The following is a 20,841-nucleotide window of genomic DNA, read 5'->3' on the forward strand; positions in this document are numbered from 1 at the left end:
AGCTGGGACCACAGGTGCACACTACCATGCCCAGCTAGTTTTTTTTTTTTTTTTTTTTGAGACAGAGTCTCACTCTGTCGCCCAGGCTGGAGTGCAGTGGCATGATCTCTGCTCACTGCAAGCTCCGCCTCCCGGGTTCACGCCATTCTCCTGCGTCAGCCTCCCGAGTAGCTGGGACTACAGGCGCCCATCACCGCGCCCGGCTAAGTTTTTGTATTTTTAGTAGAGACGGGGTTTCACTGTGTTAGCCAGGATGGTCTCGATCTCCTGACCTCGTGATCCACCCACCTCGGCCTCCCAAAGTGCTGGGATTACAGGCGTGAGCTACTGCGACTGGCCGCCCAGCTAGTTTTTTAATTTTTGGAGAGATGGCGTCTCACTATGTTGCTCAAGCTGGTCTTGAACTCCTGGCCTCAAACGATCCTCCCACCTCAGTCGCCCAAAGTGTTGAGATTATAAGTATGAGCCACAATGCCTGGCCATTAATCTTAATTGAACAGACAGAAGTTTGTTAAAGTTATAACAATGTACTTGGTTATATATGCTTATGTATAAGTGAAACTAATAATAGCAGTGATACAGGGGACAGGAGTGAAGAATTGGGAACATACTGTTATTAAAAGATACTTTTGGTGGGGCACAGAGGTTCACGCCTATAATCCCAGCACTTTGGGAGGCCAAGGCAGGTGGATCGCTTGAGCCCAGGAGTTTGAGGCCAGCCTGGGCAATGTGGCAAAACCTCGTCTCTATAAAAAATACAAAAATTAGCCAGGTGCTGTGGCATGCGCCTGTGATCCCAGCAACTCAGGAGGCTGAGGTGGGAGGACTGATTGAGCCAAGAGTTCCAGGCTGCAGTGAGCCGTGATCACATCACTGCACTCCAGCCTGGGCGACGGAGCAAGACCCTGTCTCAAACAACAACAAAACAAAAACATACTTGTGCTACCGATTAGCAAGCAGTTCAGTGTTATTTGAAAGTGGGCTTGAAATAGTTGGAAATGTGTATCACAAAATCTAGGGTAACCACTGAAAATGTGAAAAAGTATAATTGATGTCTAAGAAAGAATAGAAAATAAAATCATAAAATGGTCAATTAAAACCACAAAAGGCGGTCGGGCGCGGTGGCTCACGCCTGTAATCCCAGCACTTTGGGAGGCCGAGGCGGGTAGATCACGAGGTCAGGAGATCGAGACCATCCTGGTTAACACGGTGAAACCCCGTCTCTACTATAAATACAAAAAAAAATTAGCCGGGCGTGGTGGCGGGCGCCTGTAGTCCCAGCTACTCGGAGAGGCTGAGGCAGGAGAATGGCGTGAACCCGGGAGGCGGAGCTTGCAGTGAGCCGAGATTGCGCCACTGCACTCTGCGCTGGGCGAAACAGCAAGACCCTGTCTCAAAAAAAACAAAAGAAACAAAAAAAAAAAAAAAAAACCACAAAAGGCAGAAAAAATAAAAAACAAAAACAAAAAATAGAAAATACGAACAAACATGGTAGATATTAATCCAACTATATCAATAGTGACTTTGAATGTCAGTGGTATAAATGCACCAATTAAAAGACAGAGATTGTCAAAATGGGTCAAAAAATAAGACCTCACTATACGTTATCTACACAAAACCCACTTTAAAAATAAAAACAATGGCTGGGTGCAGTGGCTCACACCTGTAACCCCAGCACTTTGGGAGGCAGAGGCGGGCAGATCACTTGAAGTCAGGAGTTCGATACCAGCCTGGCCAATGTGGCAAAACCCCATCTCTACTAAAAATACAAAAATTCGCCGGGCATGGTGGCTTGTGCCTGTAGACCAGTTACTCAGGAGGCTGAGGCAGGAGAATCACTTGAACCCAGGAGGTGAAGGTTGCAGTGAGCCATGATCTCATCACTGTAGAGATGGGTGGCAGAGCAAGACTCTGTCTCTAAATAAATAAATAAATAAATAGACACATGTAGAAAGAAATATCATACATTAATCACAAGAAAGCTGGAATAGCTATATTAATTTCAGAGCAGACTTCAGAGCAAAGAAGCTTATCAGGAATAAAAGGGGTTATGCATAATAAGGGGTGTGGAATATCTTTCCATTTTACCTCTTTAACTTATTAAAGTTTTATAATTTTCCTCACAGATCTTGTAAATATCTTGTTAGATTTCTACCTAAGTTGTGTGTTCCAGAGCTGCTATGTCTTCCTGGAGAGTGTGGCCTTCCCAGGGAGCTGCTGTTGGCCTCTTGGGTCATTTCTTGGTGGTGTTGCTGTCCTCACCCACGAGCCATGCTGGACACCATGTGACAGGAGTCCCCTAAGTGTGGGCCCGGTGCATATTCTCATTTTACTTCTTTATGGAGCTGCTGCTGAATCAGGGCCTGGGCTGGACCCGGGGAGCAGTGGGGTCCCAGAGAGATGGGGCTGCCTGGGCCGGCATAGCCACCTCTAGGGAGCCTGGCTAGCGTCCCACCCGGGCTCCTGAAGTGTGAGATTGTGAGGGTGGCCTCTGCTGTGGGTGCCAGTGCTGCCTGAGGCTGTGGTGGGAACGGCGTGGTGCACTCTACAGCATGGGTTGTCAAGGGAGGCATTTGTGATGGGCTTCCCAGGGTCACGGTGCTTGGAAGAAGCAGGAACAGGGCAGGGTCATACTAGGTAGACCAGGACAACCAGGGTTGGGTGTCCAGCCTTGCGAGGACAGACCTCCCAGAGCAGGCAGACCCTGGTCTCCTGGCGCTCAGGGCTACGGGGACTCCAGCCAGGCCCTCCTGGGGACCTGATCTCAGGGCCCTGGGGGCATGTTTTGGACATCTGATAGGGGCAGATTCCAACTCTGATGACTTGGCAGGCTCCGGACTTACTATAAAGCTACAGTACTCACGACAGGGTGCTGGCAAAACAGACCAATGAAAGCAGAGAGAGAGCCCAGAAACAAACCCGCATGGAGAGTCAACTGGTCTGTGACAAAGCGGCAAAAGCAATGCAATGGGGCACAGCCTCCACCAAATGGAGCCAAACAACGGGGCGTTCACATTCCAAAAATGAATCCCAACACACGCGTTCCACCCCTACAGCAATCCACTCAGAATGATCACAGACCTAAATGTGAAATGCAAAACTATCAAACTCCTAGAAGATAACACAGGAGAAAATCTAGACGACTGAGGGTTTGGTGATGAGTTTTAAAAACACAAGACTGAGCCCAGTGGCTCCCACCTGGCATCCCAGCACTTTGGAAGGCTGAGGCAGGAGGATCAGTTGAGCCCAGGAGTTTGGGACCAGCCTGGGCAACATAGTGAGACCCTGTTTCTTTCTTTCTTTCTTTTTTAATAAGGAAGGGGAAAAACACAATCCAAGAAGAAACCAGTGAGAAACTCGATTTCATTAAAATTAAAAACTGCTCTGTGAAGGCACTGTGAAGAGAAGACAAGCCCCAAACCTGGAGAAAATAACTAGAAATGAGATATTCATGAAAGGATTACGATCCACAATTTACAAACAACTCTTACAACTCAACAAAAAGAAAAGGAACAACCAATTTAAAAAAGGGCAAAAATTCTGAGCAGATACCTCACCAAAGAAGATACGCAGATAGTAAATAAGCCATGAAAAGGGGCTCAGCATCATATGTCACTAGGAAATGGCAAATTAAAACAATATACCACTACACACCTATCAGCTGGCCAAAATCCAAAACACGAACACCACCAAATACTGGCGAGGACGTGGAGCAACAGGAATGCCCATTCATTGCTGGTGGGAACGCAAAATGGTGCAGACACTTGGGAAGACAGTTTGGCAGCTTCTTGCAAAACTCTCACCATACGATCTGGCAATCACACTCCCCGATTTACCCAAAGGAGGTGAGAATGTATGTCCACACCAAAACCTCCACACCGGTGTTTATAGCAGCTTTATTCATAAATGCCCCAAACTGGGACAAACCTAAGATGCTCTTGAGAGGGTAAATGGGTAAACTGTGGTAAAGCCAAACAATGGAATATTATTCGGCACTAAAAAGAAATGAGCTGTCAAGCCATGAAAACACACGGAGGAAATATAAATGCCTATCACCAGGCGAAAGGAGTCAATCAGAAAAGGCCACATAGTGCATGAGTCCAACCACATGACATTCTGGAAAAGGCAAAACTGTGGGGACAGTAAAAACCATCAGTGGTTACGGGGCTGGAGGGTGAGGGAGGAACGGGCAGAGCCGAGGGTTTTCAGGGCAATGAAACCATTTTGCATTCTCTGTAAATGGCGGATCCATGTCCTACATTTGTCCGAATCTACAGAACGGCTAACACCAAGAGTGAACTCTAATGGACGCCGTGGACTTGGGGTGATGACGCGTCCGTGTGGGTTGGTTGCCTATAATAAATGTGTGCTCTGGCGGGCGGGGGTGTGCAGGGGTGATGGTGAGGGAGGCTGTGCATGTGTGGGACTCTCTGTACCTTCCACTCCATTTTGCCATGAACCTAAGACTGTGCTAGAAAATAAAGTCTATTTAAAACAAAACAGAAAAGGTGATGTTGAGGGAGCCCTAGAGGAAGACACTGGCCAGCAGTAGGTTGAAGGGGTCTGGGAGCGGGCGGGCGCCAAGGTGGGCATGTCAGGTCCATGAGCCTTGGGCCTCGCAGCATGCACTGGCCGGCTCATGCCAAGAGCCCACCACCTCAGGGCCCAGGCCTGGCTGGGGAAGATGGAGGGGCACCCATGAGGCCCCCATCCTCTCTCCTGACGTTCCCAGTGCAGTGGGGAGACAGATGACAAAGCTGTGATACGTGTGTACTCACAGACCTCGAGATCTGTGAGGCGAGTGGCCCAGGGGCATTGAGTGTGGAGGAGCTGGGAGTGGTGGGGGAGCTGGGGGCTGAGTATGGAGCAGCTGGGAGTGGTGGGGGAGCTGGGGGCTGAGTGTGGAGCAGCTGGGAATGTTGGGGAAGCTGGGGGTTGAGTGTGAAGGAGTTGGGAGTGGTGGGGGAGCTGGGAGTGGTGGAGAAATGGAGAATGAAGAAAGGATTATCGGGGAATGGGGCATGTCCACAGCTGGAGCTCTGATGACCTGGACAGGAGGTGAGGAGGTAACCTGGAAGGAAACAAGAGGGACAGGGCAAAGGGGTGGGGCGTGTGGAGACCAGAGAGGGCTTCAGCAGACGATAGCCCAGACTCTGATGGCGCCAACAGGAAGCAGCTTGGTGAGGGGCTGCCTGCCCGTTGTCAGCCCCAAAGACAGTTCTGCCACGCCCCCTGGTGGCAGCACCTAAAGCCACAACCACGTTCCAGGGTGCACAGCCCGTGGGATGCAGAGGCCTCTGGGATGGCAGGAGGGGCTGGTCCCGGGAACCATGCATGTCACCAGCGCCCTTCCCTCCCCACACCCTGACCTTGAACCCCTGGTTAGCTCCTGTTCCCACTGGACCCCTTGTCCCCTTCCTTGATCACTTTATGCATGCCTGGCACCGCCATCCTCCTTCCCAGCATGTCCACACCCCCACCACTGCCAGGGGGGCTCCATGGCTCACCGGGCCACGTATTGGCTGCCCCCACCTGAGCTCCAGGACGAGGACATGCTCATGACAGTGCCCTTGGTACCTGAAGGCGCCTGGCATGCAGCAGCCACGGAGTCACTGCCCAGTGAACCCACAACCGAACTCCCCTCCAGTGAACCCAGGACCGAGCTCTCCAGTTCTGTCACGGCCCCTCTCTGGGCTTCCCAACGTCCCAAGATCTATTTCTAGGGCTGGGGTTCTGGTGCTGCGCTGCTGGGAGCTGAGTCCCAGCCAAGCCCTACAAGCTGCAGGGCTCTGGGCGAAGCAAAGCCTCATCTGCAAGTGGAGACACTGAGGACCCCCAGGGCCACCTGGGCTAAGGACAGATGCAGGTGAGGACAGGCCTGGCCCAGCAGAAGCACCTGAGTGTGGGGCGCCACACTGGATCACCTCAGAGAGAGAGCGAGCCAGAGAGAGCGCGCAAACAAGCGCGCAGCCGGTGCCTGCAGGGGGCTGAGAGGCTCTGGGGACAGTGCCACCGTTCCAGGCCCGAGCTATGGTTTGGCACATTTGCTTTGTGGAAACCCCAAAGTGAATGCTTGTGACTTGTGCACTTTTCCATACACTCATACATACGTGAATAAACATGCGTGGTATACGGGTACCCCCCCCACCGACCATGCAAAACGTGTCCATACCAGCCTATGAGAAAGGGGAGGAGCCCCACCTTACCCTGGACATGGGAGGCTCCTCCCCTGCCCGGGCCAGGGTAATCCTGGCCCCAAGGCGAATGCTGTGGGCGTGTGCAGCGGGTGTGGGCACCTGTGAGGCCTTCCTGAGGCCCGGCCTCAGTGGGAGGAAGGCCACTGGAGAACCGAGTTCCCACAGAGGAAGAACCAGAAGCGTCAGGCCGAGACCCGATGCGGGGTGCACCGGGGCCTTCCTGCCTTACCCATGGGCCCCCCACGCCCTCTCAAGGCGGTGGAATGAATCCGTTGATTCCACGCAGCAGGTGGAGAGGGCCGAGGGGGTGTGGTGGGTACCAGTGCAATTGAGGGTTCGAGTCTTGCGGGACCAGGGCCTGCACCCCTGTTCTGGGCCCAGCACCTGACAACACACAGGGAGGTGCAAACCAGACCACACGGAACAGCCATACCAGCAGCCAGAGCGGGCGTTTCCCACACTGCCACCCCAACGCTGGGCAGCTCCTGCCACCCACCCAGTGTGGGGCCTCTCAGGCTAGCCTGGCCCTGGCTGCTCAGGCAGAGACAGACCCAAAAGGCAACAGATATCTGACACTGAGTGAAGTGTGCAGACACCTGACTCCCACCCCAAATGCTTTCTCCCCCAAACAACCCTGCACACACAGATGAACGCAGCACAAAGTCGAACGCCAACACACTTTATTTCCCTTCAGACGCATCTGCAAGCTTCTGCCACACCTGAACCCACGGCCTGGCACCAACGCTACAATCACTCCCCAGAGGTCAATCTTGAGGGCTGAGGAGCTGCAATTTCCCTTTCTTCCTGAAAATTAGGAGAACTGAGACTAATTGAAGAAACCTCACTGCCATTCCTCACTCAGCAGTCTCAGCAGGCCTGAAATGTGGCTGTGGGAAGTTGCCATTTTGGGAAGGCGTTTATTCTCTGCGGCTACAGGGATTGCCTGCTTTAGAAACCCCCTTACGCTGATTAACTCAAAAGTCCCTTCAGAGTCAAGAACCAACCTTTCATGGTCCATAAATGTGGTATTTCTGGTTTCCTGATCAGGAGACTTGCAAACCTAAAAATGTTCTTCCTTCCAAAAACTAACCTGAAGTATAAAACCTCAGATGGCAGAATTTTCTATTTCTGGAAAAGCTGGCTGCGATTTGTTTTTGGGACACAGTGAGGCAAGTCCCTGTGGCAGAGAACGAATTGGCCCCTCGGCCTCTGTATGTGAGAGCAGCCCAGCCATGCCCAGGAGGAAACATCCCCCCATGCACTGCAGCACACCCTCCTTACAGAGAGAACGCCTGCAGGTTTCAGAAAAAAAAAAAAAAAAAAAAAAAAAGGGCCTGTCAGACTCCCAGATGGATGGAAAGCAGCCGACAGCTCCTCAGCCAGAGGGTGAGGCCAAGTCCTGGAACCTAGCTGGGCCCCCGTCCACGCGCATCACTTTCCAGTGAGTTCCAGCACCTTCCTCACCATGGCTCCGATCCCGTCGTGGATGTGGTGGAGTGCCGTCTCGCACATGAAGGCTGGGGTAGTGACCACCTTGTTTTTCTGGTCCACGTGAGCTTCGTGTGCAGAGTTACGGAAAAAGCCACCCAGCACGGACCCAAGGGACTTTCAGGTGTGGAGCCCCAATCCCTCCCCCACCCTCACCGCGTGTCCTTTGTTCTCAGGTAACTTGGAACAGGAGAACTCACTCCTGGTGCAGTCTGTGCCGGCAGGACCCCACTTTATGTATGATTTATGCTGCTGAACAACGTAAGAAGGAAGCTGTTCCCAATTCACATGCATTCTAGAGGAAGAAAGCAGGGAAATTCCAGGGAATGGGGCACCTTTCAGCCAGCATCACACAGGCCCAACACCCACACATGGCCACGAGCTGCCCCGCCATGGGGCGCACACATGACTGGGGTCCTCACAACTACCACGGGAGGCAGTGGCAGCGCCTCCACTTTTCAGATGAAGAACTGGCCGTGAGGGAGCCGGTCCTTATGCTGCAGGGCAACAGGCAACAGGGCAGCAGGCGGCACTACTGGGGCCGGCCAGCCACAGACCTGAGCCTCCCCAACACCACCCATGTAACCATTGGCCAGGCCTCCACACCAACCAAGACATGTGCCCCCATCTTCCCGCAAGCAGTCAGAGGCCTGGGGCCAGCCTTGGTCTGCGCTCCTGCCCAGCAGGAAAGCCGCAGGGAGTGAGACGGGGACTGACGTCCGAAGCTGCCTGTGAGTAAAAAGCTGCCCCACTAAGAGGAACTGCACCCTTTAGAACAACACCTGCAGGGGACCAGGTCCATGCTCTACTCATTCCAGTACCGTCCGGCACCCTGGAGTGTTCTGTTCTCTCAATTGGGCCCACGTGGACATTCTCCCAGATCCAGGCAGGGCCTTCCAGGAGCCTCCCTCCAAATCTCCCGGGGCAACAGCCCCGCTGGCATTCTCGGTCCATCATCTCAGAATGCAGGGACACACCTCAACAGGAGGGGCTGGGGGCCGCGAGGCGGGCTGAATCACCTGGCCACCCAAACTGGCCTGAGAACTTCCGCCCAAATAAAGCCAGGAAACCCCTGCCTCCTGCACACCCGGCCGCTCTCCCTCCACACCTCGCACACACTCTTTCCTCACCCTCCCCCGGCTGGGGGGAGTGTGGCTGCCTGGCGGTTGCTGAGCAGACTCAACAGTCAGGCTAGGGACCTGGATCTGCCAACCACGCACCACAGCTGCGCTTCTGATGTGTGTCTGCGACCCACCTCACACCAGCTGGGCTGTCACAGCCATCTGCTCTATGCCCTCAGACACGTGGCCGCCGTGCCCACCGGGGGAGGCCCCACAGGGAGAGCAGCAGGTGCAGCTCCCGGTGAAGAGGCCGCCCACCAAGGCAGCCTGGAGCGGGGGGCGTCCTTATGCACATCTCAGGGACAAGCGCAACGGCGGGCCGGGCCTGGCTACCAGGAAGGATATGATCACTTCCTTCACGCAGTGCTTGGCACCCAGGGCCTTGATGGCCTCCGCGGTCCCGGCGTAAGGCCACTTGCCACCTTCCTCATGCTCGTGGCCCACGGTGACTTCAACGCCTCTGAGCACCTTGGCCGCGAGGACAGGCGCGATGCAGCACAAGCTAAAAGGCGAGAGGAACACGGGTCAGGCAGGCTGCACGGCCTGCAGAACAGAAATTACCCTCGCCACGACCCCAGGCTGCCCTGCCACGGGAGCCCTGCCGTCCCTGCCCCTTGTGAGCCTGGGCTGCCAGAAAGCTGTGGCCCATGGGATGTGATGGAGGTGGCACCAGGTGACTCAAGGCTGAGAGTGAGGTGTCCTCAGCCCCACTCCCCGCCGAGCACTCCCTGCAGGCACTCAAGCACCAGGCCAAGGACCCCCGAGGGGAGTCCCCAACAGCCATGGGCTAAGCCCCAAGCCCCAGGACACCCCAGACTGGCGCGAGTCCTGGGCTGCCGAAGTCCACTTACAGAGAGGGTAATGATATGTGGCTGCCCCAGCCCTAAGTTGTGGGGTGATCTGTGACCCAGCAACAGGTAACACAGCTGCACTTATCAGTCACACCAGCCCCCCTTCTACAGGAGGCACAACAGGCCAGGAGCAGCCTTGCCAGCCTCCAACCCGCAGCACAACTCTCAGCCAGTGCAGGCCGGTGGGCGCACGCCCGACCCTGACGCACAGGCCGCAGCAGCTCCGCCCAGGCCACACCCACCCCTGGGACCTGCTTCTGCTTCACCAGGAACCCCTCCCTGCCCAGCCAACAGAGGCCCCTCTGTGTGCCAGGCACTGTGCCCACAGCAGGGCCTTCAGTGACCTGTGTTGTCCAGCACCTCACGGCCACCCAGGGGCACGGCCTCATTAAACAGCAGCCCCATCCCCTGGCAACCTGTGGTGTAGCCCACAGCTGTCAGGCCCCATCCTGCCCTCAACACCTCACACCTTGGCCCGTCTTCCTTCATCCCTCCTCCCGCCGTCTACAGTCCTACCCACTCCCGACAGGCCCAGGTGGAAACTGCTACCATGGGCTGTTAACAAAACACGGTTAAAAACACATTTCACAGCCAGGTGCAGTGGCTCATGCCTGTAATCCCAGCACTTTGGGCGGCTGAGGCAGGTAGATTACCTGAGGTTGGGAGTTCAAGACCCGCCTGACTAACATGGCGAAAACTCATCTCTATTAGATGAAATCCCCCTGCCGCCCTCTGAGCAGGCAGGAAGTCTGGGAAGCAGGTTCTCAGCAGCTCCAGATGCTGCACGCAGCTGCCCAGCCATCAAGTGCCAGCAACAGATGCCACAGCGGCTCCTGACACAGCCCAGCACCCACCTCGACTACTGCATTCAAGGAAGGGGTCCTAGCAGTGAGCGGCCAGGCCACCTAACAGTCCCTGGCTGGCCACGCAGGCCTCTGGCACCAGGCTGAGGGGTGGGTGGGGCCGGCTGCAGGAGGGACCTCAAGGCAGGCTGACATGGAAAGGGTGTGCCCGGCCACAGAGCCACTGCCACACCCCTTCTTCTCTTAGGAAAGCTGCAGCGGTTAAGGATTTAGGTTTCCTCAGGAAAAGAGCCTGTGGGTCACCGTGCACGGAAGCCCCATGGCTGGACTGGGGAGCAGACGGGCTTGCGCCCCGCAGTTTTCAGGGGAGCCTCATGGCTGGACTGGGGAGGAGACAGGCTTGCGCCCTGTGCTGTTTCCAGCAAAGCCTCATGGCTGGACGGGGGAGGAGACGGGCTTGCGCCCCGCAGTTTTCAGGGGAGGCATGCTCAGAGGCAGTGGTTCGCCTGCCAGAGGCTGTCTTGTTTCACCGAGATTTTGAATCAGTCACAAAAGAAAGGGCCACGGCCTCCTCCCTCTGGGCGCTCATGCCGGGAACGTTTCTCTGACAAGGACGGGATCCCGAGGTGGAGACCGCGGGTGAAATCTTCACCCCGGCTGTGACGCGGCTGCAGCAGGGACCTCCTTCGGGAGCTCTGAGCCTGCACCTCTTCCTGTGGCTCCGCCTTAGGGGCCTCCCTGGACGGTGACCAGGCAGGTCCTTAAGTGAGTGACTGTGGGTGGGGAGTGTTTTTTCCAGCCCCGCTCAGACAGAGGATTCCGATAGAGCCTTATCCTTGTTCGGTTGACAGAACCCGGTAGTGAGCGGCCATTGCCAGTGCACCTCACAGATGTTCATCAACGCAAGTGCGGCTCTCGCCCTGCCAGCACCAGACGCAGCCGAGACCTGGACAGCGCAGCGCCGCGTTCCAGGACCACCAAGGAGCAGGTGCCGGGAGGCTCGTGGAAGCATCACACCTGCCGAGGCGGAACCCGGCCTTGCTGGGTCACCCTCACACATCTGGGAGTGACTTCCCAGCAGCAGACGGTGAAGAGCACACACTCCCTGCGGGGCTGTGACCCGCCACGTAAGCCAAGGCGCTTATGTGGATGAAGGAGTGGGCACCCTACTCGTGCCGCCAGCCTCAAGACCCAGGCTTTGTCTGAGCAGGGACAAAGGGGCGTGGTCGGCTGTGGCTCCCCAAGAGGGAGGCCGCTGGGAGTGGACGGCGTCAGGGCCGGTGCACGTGCTGCAGTGACTGGCCAGAAGTCAGCGGGGTTGGGGTACTGTGGCTAAGGGGATTGGGAGAAGGGGTCTGGTAAAGGCTAGGGGTCCTGAGGGACTGCCTAGGGATGCCTCTGGGAGCCAGGAGAATTCCAGGTCTCCTCTAGGGAAGTGGAGTTGCCCTCTCCTTTCTGTTAAGTCACCAGTGACGTCGTGTGAAATCCCCTCAGTTAAAACAAGAAAACCAGCTGTGAGTTTTCAGGATCAGTGGCAGCTCCTGGCTGAGAACAGAGGCCGCAGGCCCACGCACCCTCCTCCCTCGCTCCCCGAGGCCTGCGCGGCTGTACACACCCGACGGGCTTCCCGGCCTGGTGGAACTCCTTCAGGACACGCTCCACTTCTTTATTCACCTTGCAATCTTTCCCGTCCACGGCAAACGTGCTCCTACCGGGAGACAAAAGGCCTCCTCAGACAGCCTCACAACTAGGGTCTATTCCTGGGGGGCCTCCTAGGCACAGCTCCAGACCCTCAGTCAGCTGCAGCAAGGGACACGGGCATGGCTGCACATATGCGCGTTTGATGTGAACACATTTTCCTGTTTTTTAAACAGAAAGAAGCATGGAAAGCAGGAGGATCAGGAAGTGGTGCAGCAGGAGGCCACCAGGGCGAGAGGGCCCACGCCCTGGAACCTTCCGCAGCAGCTGGCGGAACCCGGGCTGCGGTGCTGAGACTCAGACACCGGTTTCTGGCTCCTAACTCCCGTGGTGCTTGTTAGCTTTCTGTTATGACATTGGCTGTGTCGGGCCTCAGGCAGCCTCTGACCTCCTGCCCGCCTTTCACCTGCCCCAAAGCAGGACTCTAATGTTCCCCGCCTTTCTGACTGTGGGTCTCAGGACCCTCTCCTGAGAGGGTCCCCCACTCCCTGGGGGAGAATGCTGACGTCACGTTTCCCTGAGCACTGTGAGCCACTCCAGCAAACGGGGTTGTGGGAACCCCAACTTGAAGCCAATCAGTCAGTTCCAGAGGCTCCGACTGGTTACCAGTGTGTGTCAGAGGGCAGTTTTGGGGATGGAGGCCTCAACCTGTGGGATTGGACGCTACCCCGGGTCCATACTGTCGGAACTGAATTAGAAGGCAGCAGCGACCCCTGCGTGGTGTGTGGGGAAGACCCTTCACACCCACCTTCTGTGTGGACGACTGTCGCGGTGGGAGGAGGAGAAACACGGTGTGAGAGTTTTTCCTTAAAACAAAGGGGCAGCAGGAAACTCCAGGAGTTCCCGGAAAAAGAAACGCAATCGGCCTCCAGGCATACCAAGCACTCTTGCTTCGACGACCGTGAAAGAAACGCCAGTTTACCTGCGACACCAGCATCCACACCTCAGGCCGAGGAGCAGGAGCTGTGGAGGGCACGCGGGGCAGGGGAGGTCTCGCCACACTGCCCATGGGGCATGTGATTTGGCAATGCCACCAAATCTACAAGTGGATACACCTTCCCACGAACCCACCCCTGGGCTCTATGCCACCCTCATGCACCCTAGTCCTCTGCCCCTGCATTTTCCACATGGCTTTGCTGGCAGAGTGCTGGGAATCTTCTGGAGGTAGTGGGTGTTCGCCGTCCCCATGGGTGACCGTCTCAGAGGGTGCAGAGTGGCCACGGCTGCAGCTCATCAGAGCGCGCCGCACCATGAACGTGCAGGGCAGACTCGCCCAGAACGCTCTGGACAGGTCAGTGAAAATGGGAGCTTCGCCCAGGGGACGTGGGCTCAGACACACGGGCACATCAATACCTTGAAAGCCAAGGCCAAGACCCACCGACCCCGAGAACCACCACACACCTCACGCCTGTGCCTCTGGGTTGGCAAACCGTGGAGGAGCCATGCCAGGGCACCTAGCCCCCAGCACACCCTCCAGCTGCCCCTGCGCCCCGCCACACAGTGTCAGTGGTCAGAGCCTCGTGGAGACGGCAGCGACGCGGGGACAACTGGACAAAAGATCGAGCCTGACGTGGGGCTGCGTGAGGTCAGGGGTGTGGGCGGCACTGACGAGGCTTGCTGGCTTTCAGGAGGGGGGGACGACAGGCTGGGGTGGGGCTTCCGGTGAGAGAGAGGGGTGAGGGCACGGCCAAGGGCACTGAGAAAACGGCTGGCATCTGAGGAAGGAGGCCTCTGAGGTTTCAGGATAAGGAGGAGTGCATTCTTCGGATGGAGCCTGCCTGCCCCCCGACTCTGGGTGCAGGCTGCCCAGGGTGGGGCGAGTGGCCAGCCAGCCTCCAGCCTGCCCTTGAAACAGGAGCTGCCGACCGACCGGAGCTGGCCCTGCTAGGGCTGCCACCCACACCACGGCACAGAAGCCACCTGCACGCTCAGATGCACTGTGGCCAGTGCTCCTGCAGGTGGCAGAGCTGTCCCTGGAGGATCAGCCCAGCACTACCTCCACCTCGCAGGCAGGGCCATGGGGGCGGTGCCCAGAGAACCTCCATGAAAGTGCAGAGAGAGAGGAGACACAGAGAACAGAAAGAGGGTCTGGAACTCAAGGACGCCACCGTGTGGGAGCCGGCCAGGCCTCCACGGTTCACGGTCCAGCTACCATGGAAACAACCCTAACAGCCACGCCAAGGCAGCCTCCCTTCTTCCTGTCAGGACTGCCGCCCAACTAAGAAGGAAACCCATTTCTGATCCTGCAAGGTTCTGTAAGAGAACTGGGGCCGGGCGCGGTGGCTCAGGCCTGGAATCCCAGCACTTTGGGAGGCAGGAGGGTCACTTGAGCCCAGAAGTTCCCAACCAATTTGGGCTACATACATGGCTACAAAAAAAAAAAAAACATGGGCATGGTGGCATGCGCCTATAGTCCCAGCTACTCAGGAAGATGAGGCTGGAGGATGGCTTGAGCCCAGGAGATCACGGCTGCAGGGAGCTGGGATCATGCCACCGCATCCCTGCCTGGGCAACAGACCAAGACCTCATCTCTACAGAAAAAAAAAAGAGAGAGAGAGAGAGAAAACTGGTACCTGCAAGGAGTAAATACTCAGAGACTGATTTCAATGTGAAGAGACCTACCAGCACAGTGATGAGATAAGAGGGAGCCCCAAACCCACTCTGACAGCTGTTGGGTACCAGGAACGCTCAGAGAAGAGGCAGCAGAGAAGCAGGAGAAAAAGCATGTCTTGTAAAACGCTACCTAAGACCCAACCCTAAGAACGGCTCCCAAATCAGATGGCAGGCACGTGCCCTGCCCAGACCCTAAACCCAGAGGCTGCTCCTATCACCACCCCCTCCCATCGCCGCTCCACTGCCCACATCGGACAGCAGGCAGGTGCACCCCCTTCCCATCTGCTCCACATGGAAAGTGGAAGACCTCGAAGCTCAAATACGCACAGGTTTTTAGCCGCTCCAAAGCCTCCTGGAAAGATGGCGGCATCATGGTTGGCTGCACTGAGGTTGGCCAGGTCTGTGATCTTGCCACGGGCGATCCTCGCAGACTCGGTCAAAACATTCCTGGGAAAGAGCACAGGGCAAAAAGCCTCAGCATGCAGGTGGAGGACTGTGGAGCGGGGCAGGGGCACAGCCCACAGGCAACACACTCCACACACGTGGCTCTCAGCCACACGGGGACTTACTTCCAGGTCAGCATGTTTGGTCACTACCTGGAAAGACAACATGGTTCTAGCAACGCTAAATCTATGCTGGGCTCTTCAGATCAGCACTTCAGAACCTGCACCAAATCACTGAATCTTCTGCACCATCAGTCAAGGCCCATGAGAAATGGAAGTCTCTCCGAGTGTCTAAAGCAGGCGGAATTCTGTGCACTCATCAGGATGGTGGGACTCAGAGGGGAAGGTAGGAAGCCAGGACTCAGGACCAGTGAAGCAACCCGAAGGCCAGCCACCACAGGAAGCTGCTAGCCCCCAGGTGTGGGGGACGAAGATGCAAGTCCAGGTGCAGAAGCCAGGGTCCCAGGCAGGAAAAGAAATCACAGGGGTCCCCACTGGTGAGAAGCACAGCCCCAGGAGACAGCTATGGCTTCTTTTTCGAATCTCCAGCCCCGACCTCTCATGGTCCAAAGCCGGCTGGAAGGCACCTGGGAATGGCCTGCACAGGGCTGTCGGGTAGGATGCGCAAGGGAAGGGGATCTCGGGCCACACAGGCCAGAACCACACACACCGCAGTAAAAGACATGCTGCTGGGAACCAGCAAAACAGATCTGGAGTCCAGACAGGGGAAGAAGGTGGGCGGCCAAACTGAGAAACAGCACCTTTGCTCAAGACCAAGGTATGAGCAGCTTTACTCAGTAGGAAGCGATACGGTCGCTATTTTCACCCCGCCTGTGAGTACTGGAAGGAAGGCACTCCTGAGCCTCGGCAGCATTACTTCCAGAACAGCCTGAGCACAGCTGCTCAGAAGGATGTTCATTTGCACACAAGACTTGGTTTAAGCTAAGCCAGCAAAAAAAAGCTGCACCGTCGGAGGTGGACAAGAAGCAAGTTCCAATCCCACCCCCACACCTGCTCTCGCCTTCAGACGGCTGCCCCTTGGTGTGATCAATCACGTGCATCTGAGGGACGTCAGGAGCAAAGATCTGGACTTCAGCCCCTCCACGGCTCAGGTGCACCAGGATCCTGCATGGGGGAAAACCAGAGACAACTCTTCAAAACGTGCCCCACTCAGATTTGTGTTAACACATTTTTAAAAAGAGAATTTTAGCTAAGTGCCAGGAGCAAATTCCTAATGTATATTAATATCTTACTTGCTCTGCAAAAAGTTACGGTTGGTTCCATACCAAGCCAAATGTCCCCCACACCCCCATTCCAATTCACTGTCGGTTGGTGGGTTACGACTACGACAGACCCTCAGAAGTAGGCTATGGAGATCAGCTGGTCCCAACAGCTCCCTTTGCAAACTGGGGTATGGGGGCCGGGTGACTCCACTGAGGGCACAGCCTGGAGGCGTGCGGGTCCCCGGCTGCTGAGTGCTCTGCCTACACCCAGGGCCTGGCTGCCCCCCTCCAGTTGCTTGCTGCAAGCACCAAGAGTGAGAAGCAGCAGTGTGCTCAGAGTGCCACGTGCACAGAGGGTGTGACGGGGCTTTCGGTCACTACTTAGTTCAATTTCTAGTCTCCCTCAACTTTCCCACCACAGATGGTGGGAGAGACACAGAGACCCCAGGACAACACCACAGGCCGGGCAGCTCCATCTCCCCAAGGGCAAGGGCAGCAGAAGCTCCTCCTGGGGACAACAGCTGACATTACGAGGGCTCACGCTGGCCTCCGCAACTCCCGGTGACAACAGGAGATAGGTCGCTAAGCCCACCCACACACTAAGCCCTCACTACCCCTTACATGGAGGAGGAAACAGACGCATGAAGTGCAGTGACTTGTCAGATGGAAATGTCAGGACCTGGCCCTGGCACTCGGGTTCCGCTACCCATAAGAAATCCACCCAGACACCCCAGACACAAGACCCTGCCATTCTGCCTGGGAGGGCTCAAGCTATTCTGGGGCTATTTTCTATCCCATCAAGGCCAAATCATGAAACACATCCTGGCCCTTTCCCCCAGCTCACTCTGCCTAGTCCCAACTCCAACCGGCCAAGGCGGGCCACCCACAAAGCACCAGCCTCAGGCCTCAGCCCATGGCCTGACACCCCTTGGCCACCACCCAGCTCTCCCCTCTCCAGTTCACCCTGAACCACATGGGAACTACAGGTACCTGGCACGCGTGGTGGCCTCCTGCCCTACCAGTTCGGCCTGCAGTCATTTCCAGTAACACAGGAAATCAGGCCACCAACCACTCAGCAATAGCTGACCAGTTACATAAACGGTAACCTGTCTAGGACCCAGAAATACCACACAACTGTTAAAATGATGTTGAGAACTGAATGAATGGGAATTACTTCCCATGCGTCAGAAACATTTGCAAAACACGGGTGAGCGTGATCTCAGTGTTTTCAAAATGTGTGTGTTCTGAAAAACACTCAAGTGAAATGCTGAGTGATCACCTCTAGGTGACAGCATAAGCAACACTTAAAAACTGTTCTTCCTTAGTGTCTCCCTGGGTTTTGCCAGTCGTTTTTGCTTTTTTTTTTTTTTTTTTTTGAGACGGAGTCTCGCTCTGTCACCCAGGCTGGAGTGCAGTGGTGCAATCTCGGCTCACTGCAAGCTCCGCCTCCCGGGTTCACGCCATTCTCCTGCCTCAGCCTCTCCGAGTAGCTGGGACTACAGGCGCCCGCCACCACGCCCGGCTAATTTTTTGTATTTTTAGTAGAGACGGGGTTTCACCGTGGTCTCGATCTCCTGACCTCGTCATCCGCCCGCCTCGGCCTCCCAAAGTGCTGGGATTACAAGCGTGAGCCACCGCGCCCGGCCCGTTTTTGCTTTTTTTTAGCCAAGAATAGGGTATTTAAAATACAAGCTCTCTTGGCTGGGTGCAGTGGCTCATGCCTGTAATCCCAGCACTTTGGGAGGCCAAAGCGGGAGGATCACTTGAGGTCACGAGTTTGAGACCAGCCTGGCCAACATGGTGAAACTCCGTATCTACTAAAAATACACAAATTAGTTGGGTGTGGTGGTGCATGCTTGCAGTCCCAGCTACTCGGAAGGCTGAGGCAGGAGAATCGCTTGAACCCAGGAGGCAGAGGCTGCAGTGAGCCAAGATCACGCCACTGCACTCCAGACTGGGCGCTGTCTCAAAAGATAAAAAGTAAAAATAAAATAAAATACATGCTTTCTCTAAACTGTTCAAAAAAGAGTAAATTTCACTGGTAGAGAGGCCTTCTCGAGGTCCCCGGGGTGGTGGACCAGCTGCTCCTGAGGACTTACGCCGAGGCCTCGTGGATCTCGGTCCCATCGTAGACTCCGCATCCAGACAGCACCTGCGAGAGGAGCGGGAGCTGACCCGGGGGAAAGGGGCCGACCTGGGAGGCGGGAGTTGACTCGGGGGAAAGGGGCCGACCTGGGTGGCGGGAGCTGACCCGGGAAAATGGGGCCGACCTGGGCCGCAGGAGCCGACCTGGGGCGGCAGGAGCGGACCTAGGAAGAGGGGCCGACCTTGGGCAGGGAACAGCTAAGGCTGATCTCTGGAGGCGGGAGCTGACCTCACCCCCTCCGTCCACTCACCAGCGCGACCCTGGCCGCGGGGCGCGGCACGGAGAGGTGAAGGGCTGCGCGCTGGGAAGGCGTCCGACCGCCGGGGGACAGGGACGCGAACGCAGATGCCGCAGCGAGCCTCGAGGCCACCAGAGCCCTCACGGCCGCCATTGCGGTGAGGACAGCGGGGTCAAAAGGTCACGCCGGGACAGAGCGTGCGCACCTACAGGTCTACAAACGCATTGCTTGTTGGGACTGCGCCTGCGCAGCCTTCGGGGCGGAGCCAAGACCCGCCCCCGTCTCAGCCCTATCCCGTGAGTGCGCCGGTGGGCGGGGTCGCGCCTGCGCAGAGCCTCCGGGTAGAGTTCCGGCAACCCTGTCATCCTTCTGGTGGTGGCTGAGGGCTCGGGCTCGAGGCTGAGGGATGCTGGTGACTCCTGGAGTCCCCAGCCCCGCCCCCGCCGGGCGCGCCCTTCCCGCCATCCGCGGAGCAGCCTTGCCTCGGGGCGGCTCAGCCCGGCGCTTCTTACCTACCTCCGTCTCATCCTTAACTCACCAGAACGAGCACCCAGGGTCCACATTCTCCTAAATGGCCACTCATCTTAATCTCGGCGTCAGGACCCATGCGGGGTGAGGACTACCCCTCCGCTTCCATGACTGTCTCCTCGCTGCTCCCGCTCCCGCGGAGCGACCCTTCCGGGTTTTACTGACCCCGGGATGTTGTATCCTGGAAACTGCAGTTCCACCCAGGGGCTTGATCTGGGTTAGTCTGGGGGCAAGTGGGCCGCCGATTCTGTTTGGGCTTTTTTTTTTTTGAGACGGAGTTTCCCTCTTGTTGCCCAGGCAGGAGTGTAATGGCGCGAACTCGGCTCAACACAACCTCCGCCTCCCAGGTTCAAGCGACTCTCCTGCCTCAGCCTCCCGAATAGCTGAGACTACAGGCATGCGCCACCACGCCAGGCTAATTTTGTATTTTTAGTAGAGACGGGGTTTCTCCACGTTGGTCTGGCTGGTCTTGAACTCCCGACCTCAGGTGATCTGCCCGCCTCGGCCTCCCATAGTGCTGGGATTACCGGCGTGAGCCACCACTCCCGGGCACCGTTTGGGTGTTTTTTTTTTTTTTTTTTTACGTTCACAGCATGGATGGTCAGTGTGAAGATCCCAGCTGTTCAGGTCCTAGCTGGAATTCTTCCATTAAAAAAAATCTATTTGTTATGCATGCGTTACTTCACAGAGGAATGGCTGGATAAGTGCTGGCTTTTTCCCGATTTACCCATTTTCAACCTAATAATGCAGGTTTTTGAAATAATGTGAATGGTTACTGCTGGAGGATGTTCACAGGGACACGCTGGATTCTACAGACACATCTGATGACCTAGCCCACGGCTGTCACTTTCCCCACTGTCACGTCGTCCATCATTAGGACTTTACTGCTAATCCTTGCAAGATAGTGGAGAACTAGAATAACAGACATGGGACATTACCAGTTACAACCAAAGACGAGCTTGGCACAGTTGACTGTCCTCGTTCCTGCTCCTCCGTGCCTGGCCCTCTTCAGGCTTCTCAGCTCCTGGGGAGCGGCCAGCCAGGGAGCATCAGCTGGTGGGAGCAATGGGGCTGTGGGATGGCACAAAAAAACACCAAACGCCACTCCGAAAAGAAATGCCGAATGCAGACTCTCACTCAGTCGGTGCGGGGGCCAGGACCCTATCTCTACCAAGTGCACGGGAGCTGCCCCTGGCTGGGAGCTCCCAGACCCCACTGCAGAGCCACAGCTCCAGTTGTCTCAGGGGCGACTACTCAGGTGTCCATCGCCATGCACATGTGACACAGAAAGGGTGAGGCAAGGAGGGGGAACACTGGAAATTGTTTCACGGAAAAGGGCGAGGCAAGGCAGGGGAACGGTGGAAATTGTGCTTTGGGCAGGCGATAGCTAAGGATTCTCTCCAGTCTAGGTCACAGAGATTGTGCAGCCACAGAACACCTGATGGCACCAGGGCCTGAGCTCCTCCCTTCTACGAAGACCTCTGGTCTGCAG

At 56.3% G+C, this 20,841-nt stretch overlaps 1 protein-coding gene across 4 annotated transcripts; it reads right to left on the bottom strand.

Moving 5' to 3' along the window:
* Positions 1–6,860: 6,860 nt before the first annotated feature.
* Positions 6,861–19,072, bottom strand: GATD3 (glutamine amidotransferase class 1 domain containing 3). Of its 4 annotated transcripts, XM_055279870.2 has the most exons (7): positions 18,834–19,049; positions 18,537–18,589; positions 16,226–16,339; positions 15,099–15,218; positions 12,076–12,168; positions 9,152–9,308; positions 6,861–7,757 (listed from the first exon to the last, which is right to left on the bottom strand). In XM_055279870.2, the coding sequence occupies exons 1-7, from the start codon at positions 18,972–18,974 to the stop codon at positions 7,629–7,631; spliced, it is 807 nt and encodes a 268-aa protein (XP_055135845.1). In that variant the 5' UTR covers positions 18,975–19,049; the 3' UTR covers positions 6,861–7,628. The 4 variants fall into 4 exon arrangements, with proteins under 4 accessions (XP_055135845.1, XP_055135847.1, XP_055135848.1 ...); XM_055279872.2 differs by lacking the exon at positions 12,076–12,168 and having other exon boundaries at positions 18,834–19,046; XM_055279873.2 differs by lacking the exons at positions 6,861–7,757; positions 9,152–9,308 and adding an exon at positions 10,254–11,477 and having other exon boundaries at positions 18,834–19,072.
* Between the last annotated feature and the right edge of the window lie 1,769 nt (positions 19,073–20,841).

The sequence above is a fragment of the Symphalangus syndactylus genome, chromosome 5 (assembly GCF_028878055.3).
Source record: "Symphalangus syndactylus isolate Jambi chromosome 5, NHGRI_mSymSyn1-v2.1_pri, whole genome shotgun sequence".
In the NCBI taxonomy this organism is placed as follows: domain Eukaryota; kingdom Metazoa; phylum Chordata; class Mammalia; order Primates; family Hylobatidae; genus Symphalangus; species Symphalangus syndactylus.

Excerpts from the sequence above, each read along its gene's own strand:
- GATD3 (XM_055279870.2), bottom strand. The coding sequence starts at position 18,974 with ATGGCGGCCGTGAGGGCTCTGGTGGCCTCGAGGCTCGCTGCGGCATCT. Across the intron at positions 12,169-15,098 it reads TTTGGAGCGGCTAAAAACCT|GAGCACGTTTGCCGTGGACG; the intron begins GTGCGTATTTGA and ends GTCTCCCGGTAG. Across the intron at positions 7,758-9,151 it reads ACTGCGTGAAGGAAGTGATC|GAAGCTCACGTGGACCAGAA; the intron begins ATATCCTTCCTG and ends AACTCTGCACAC.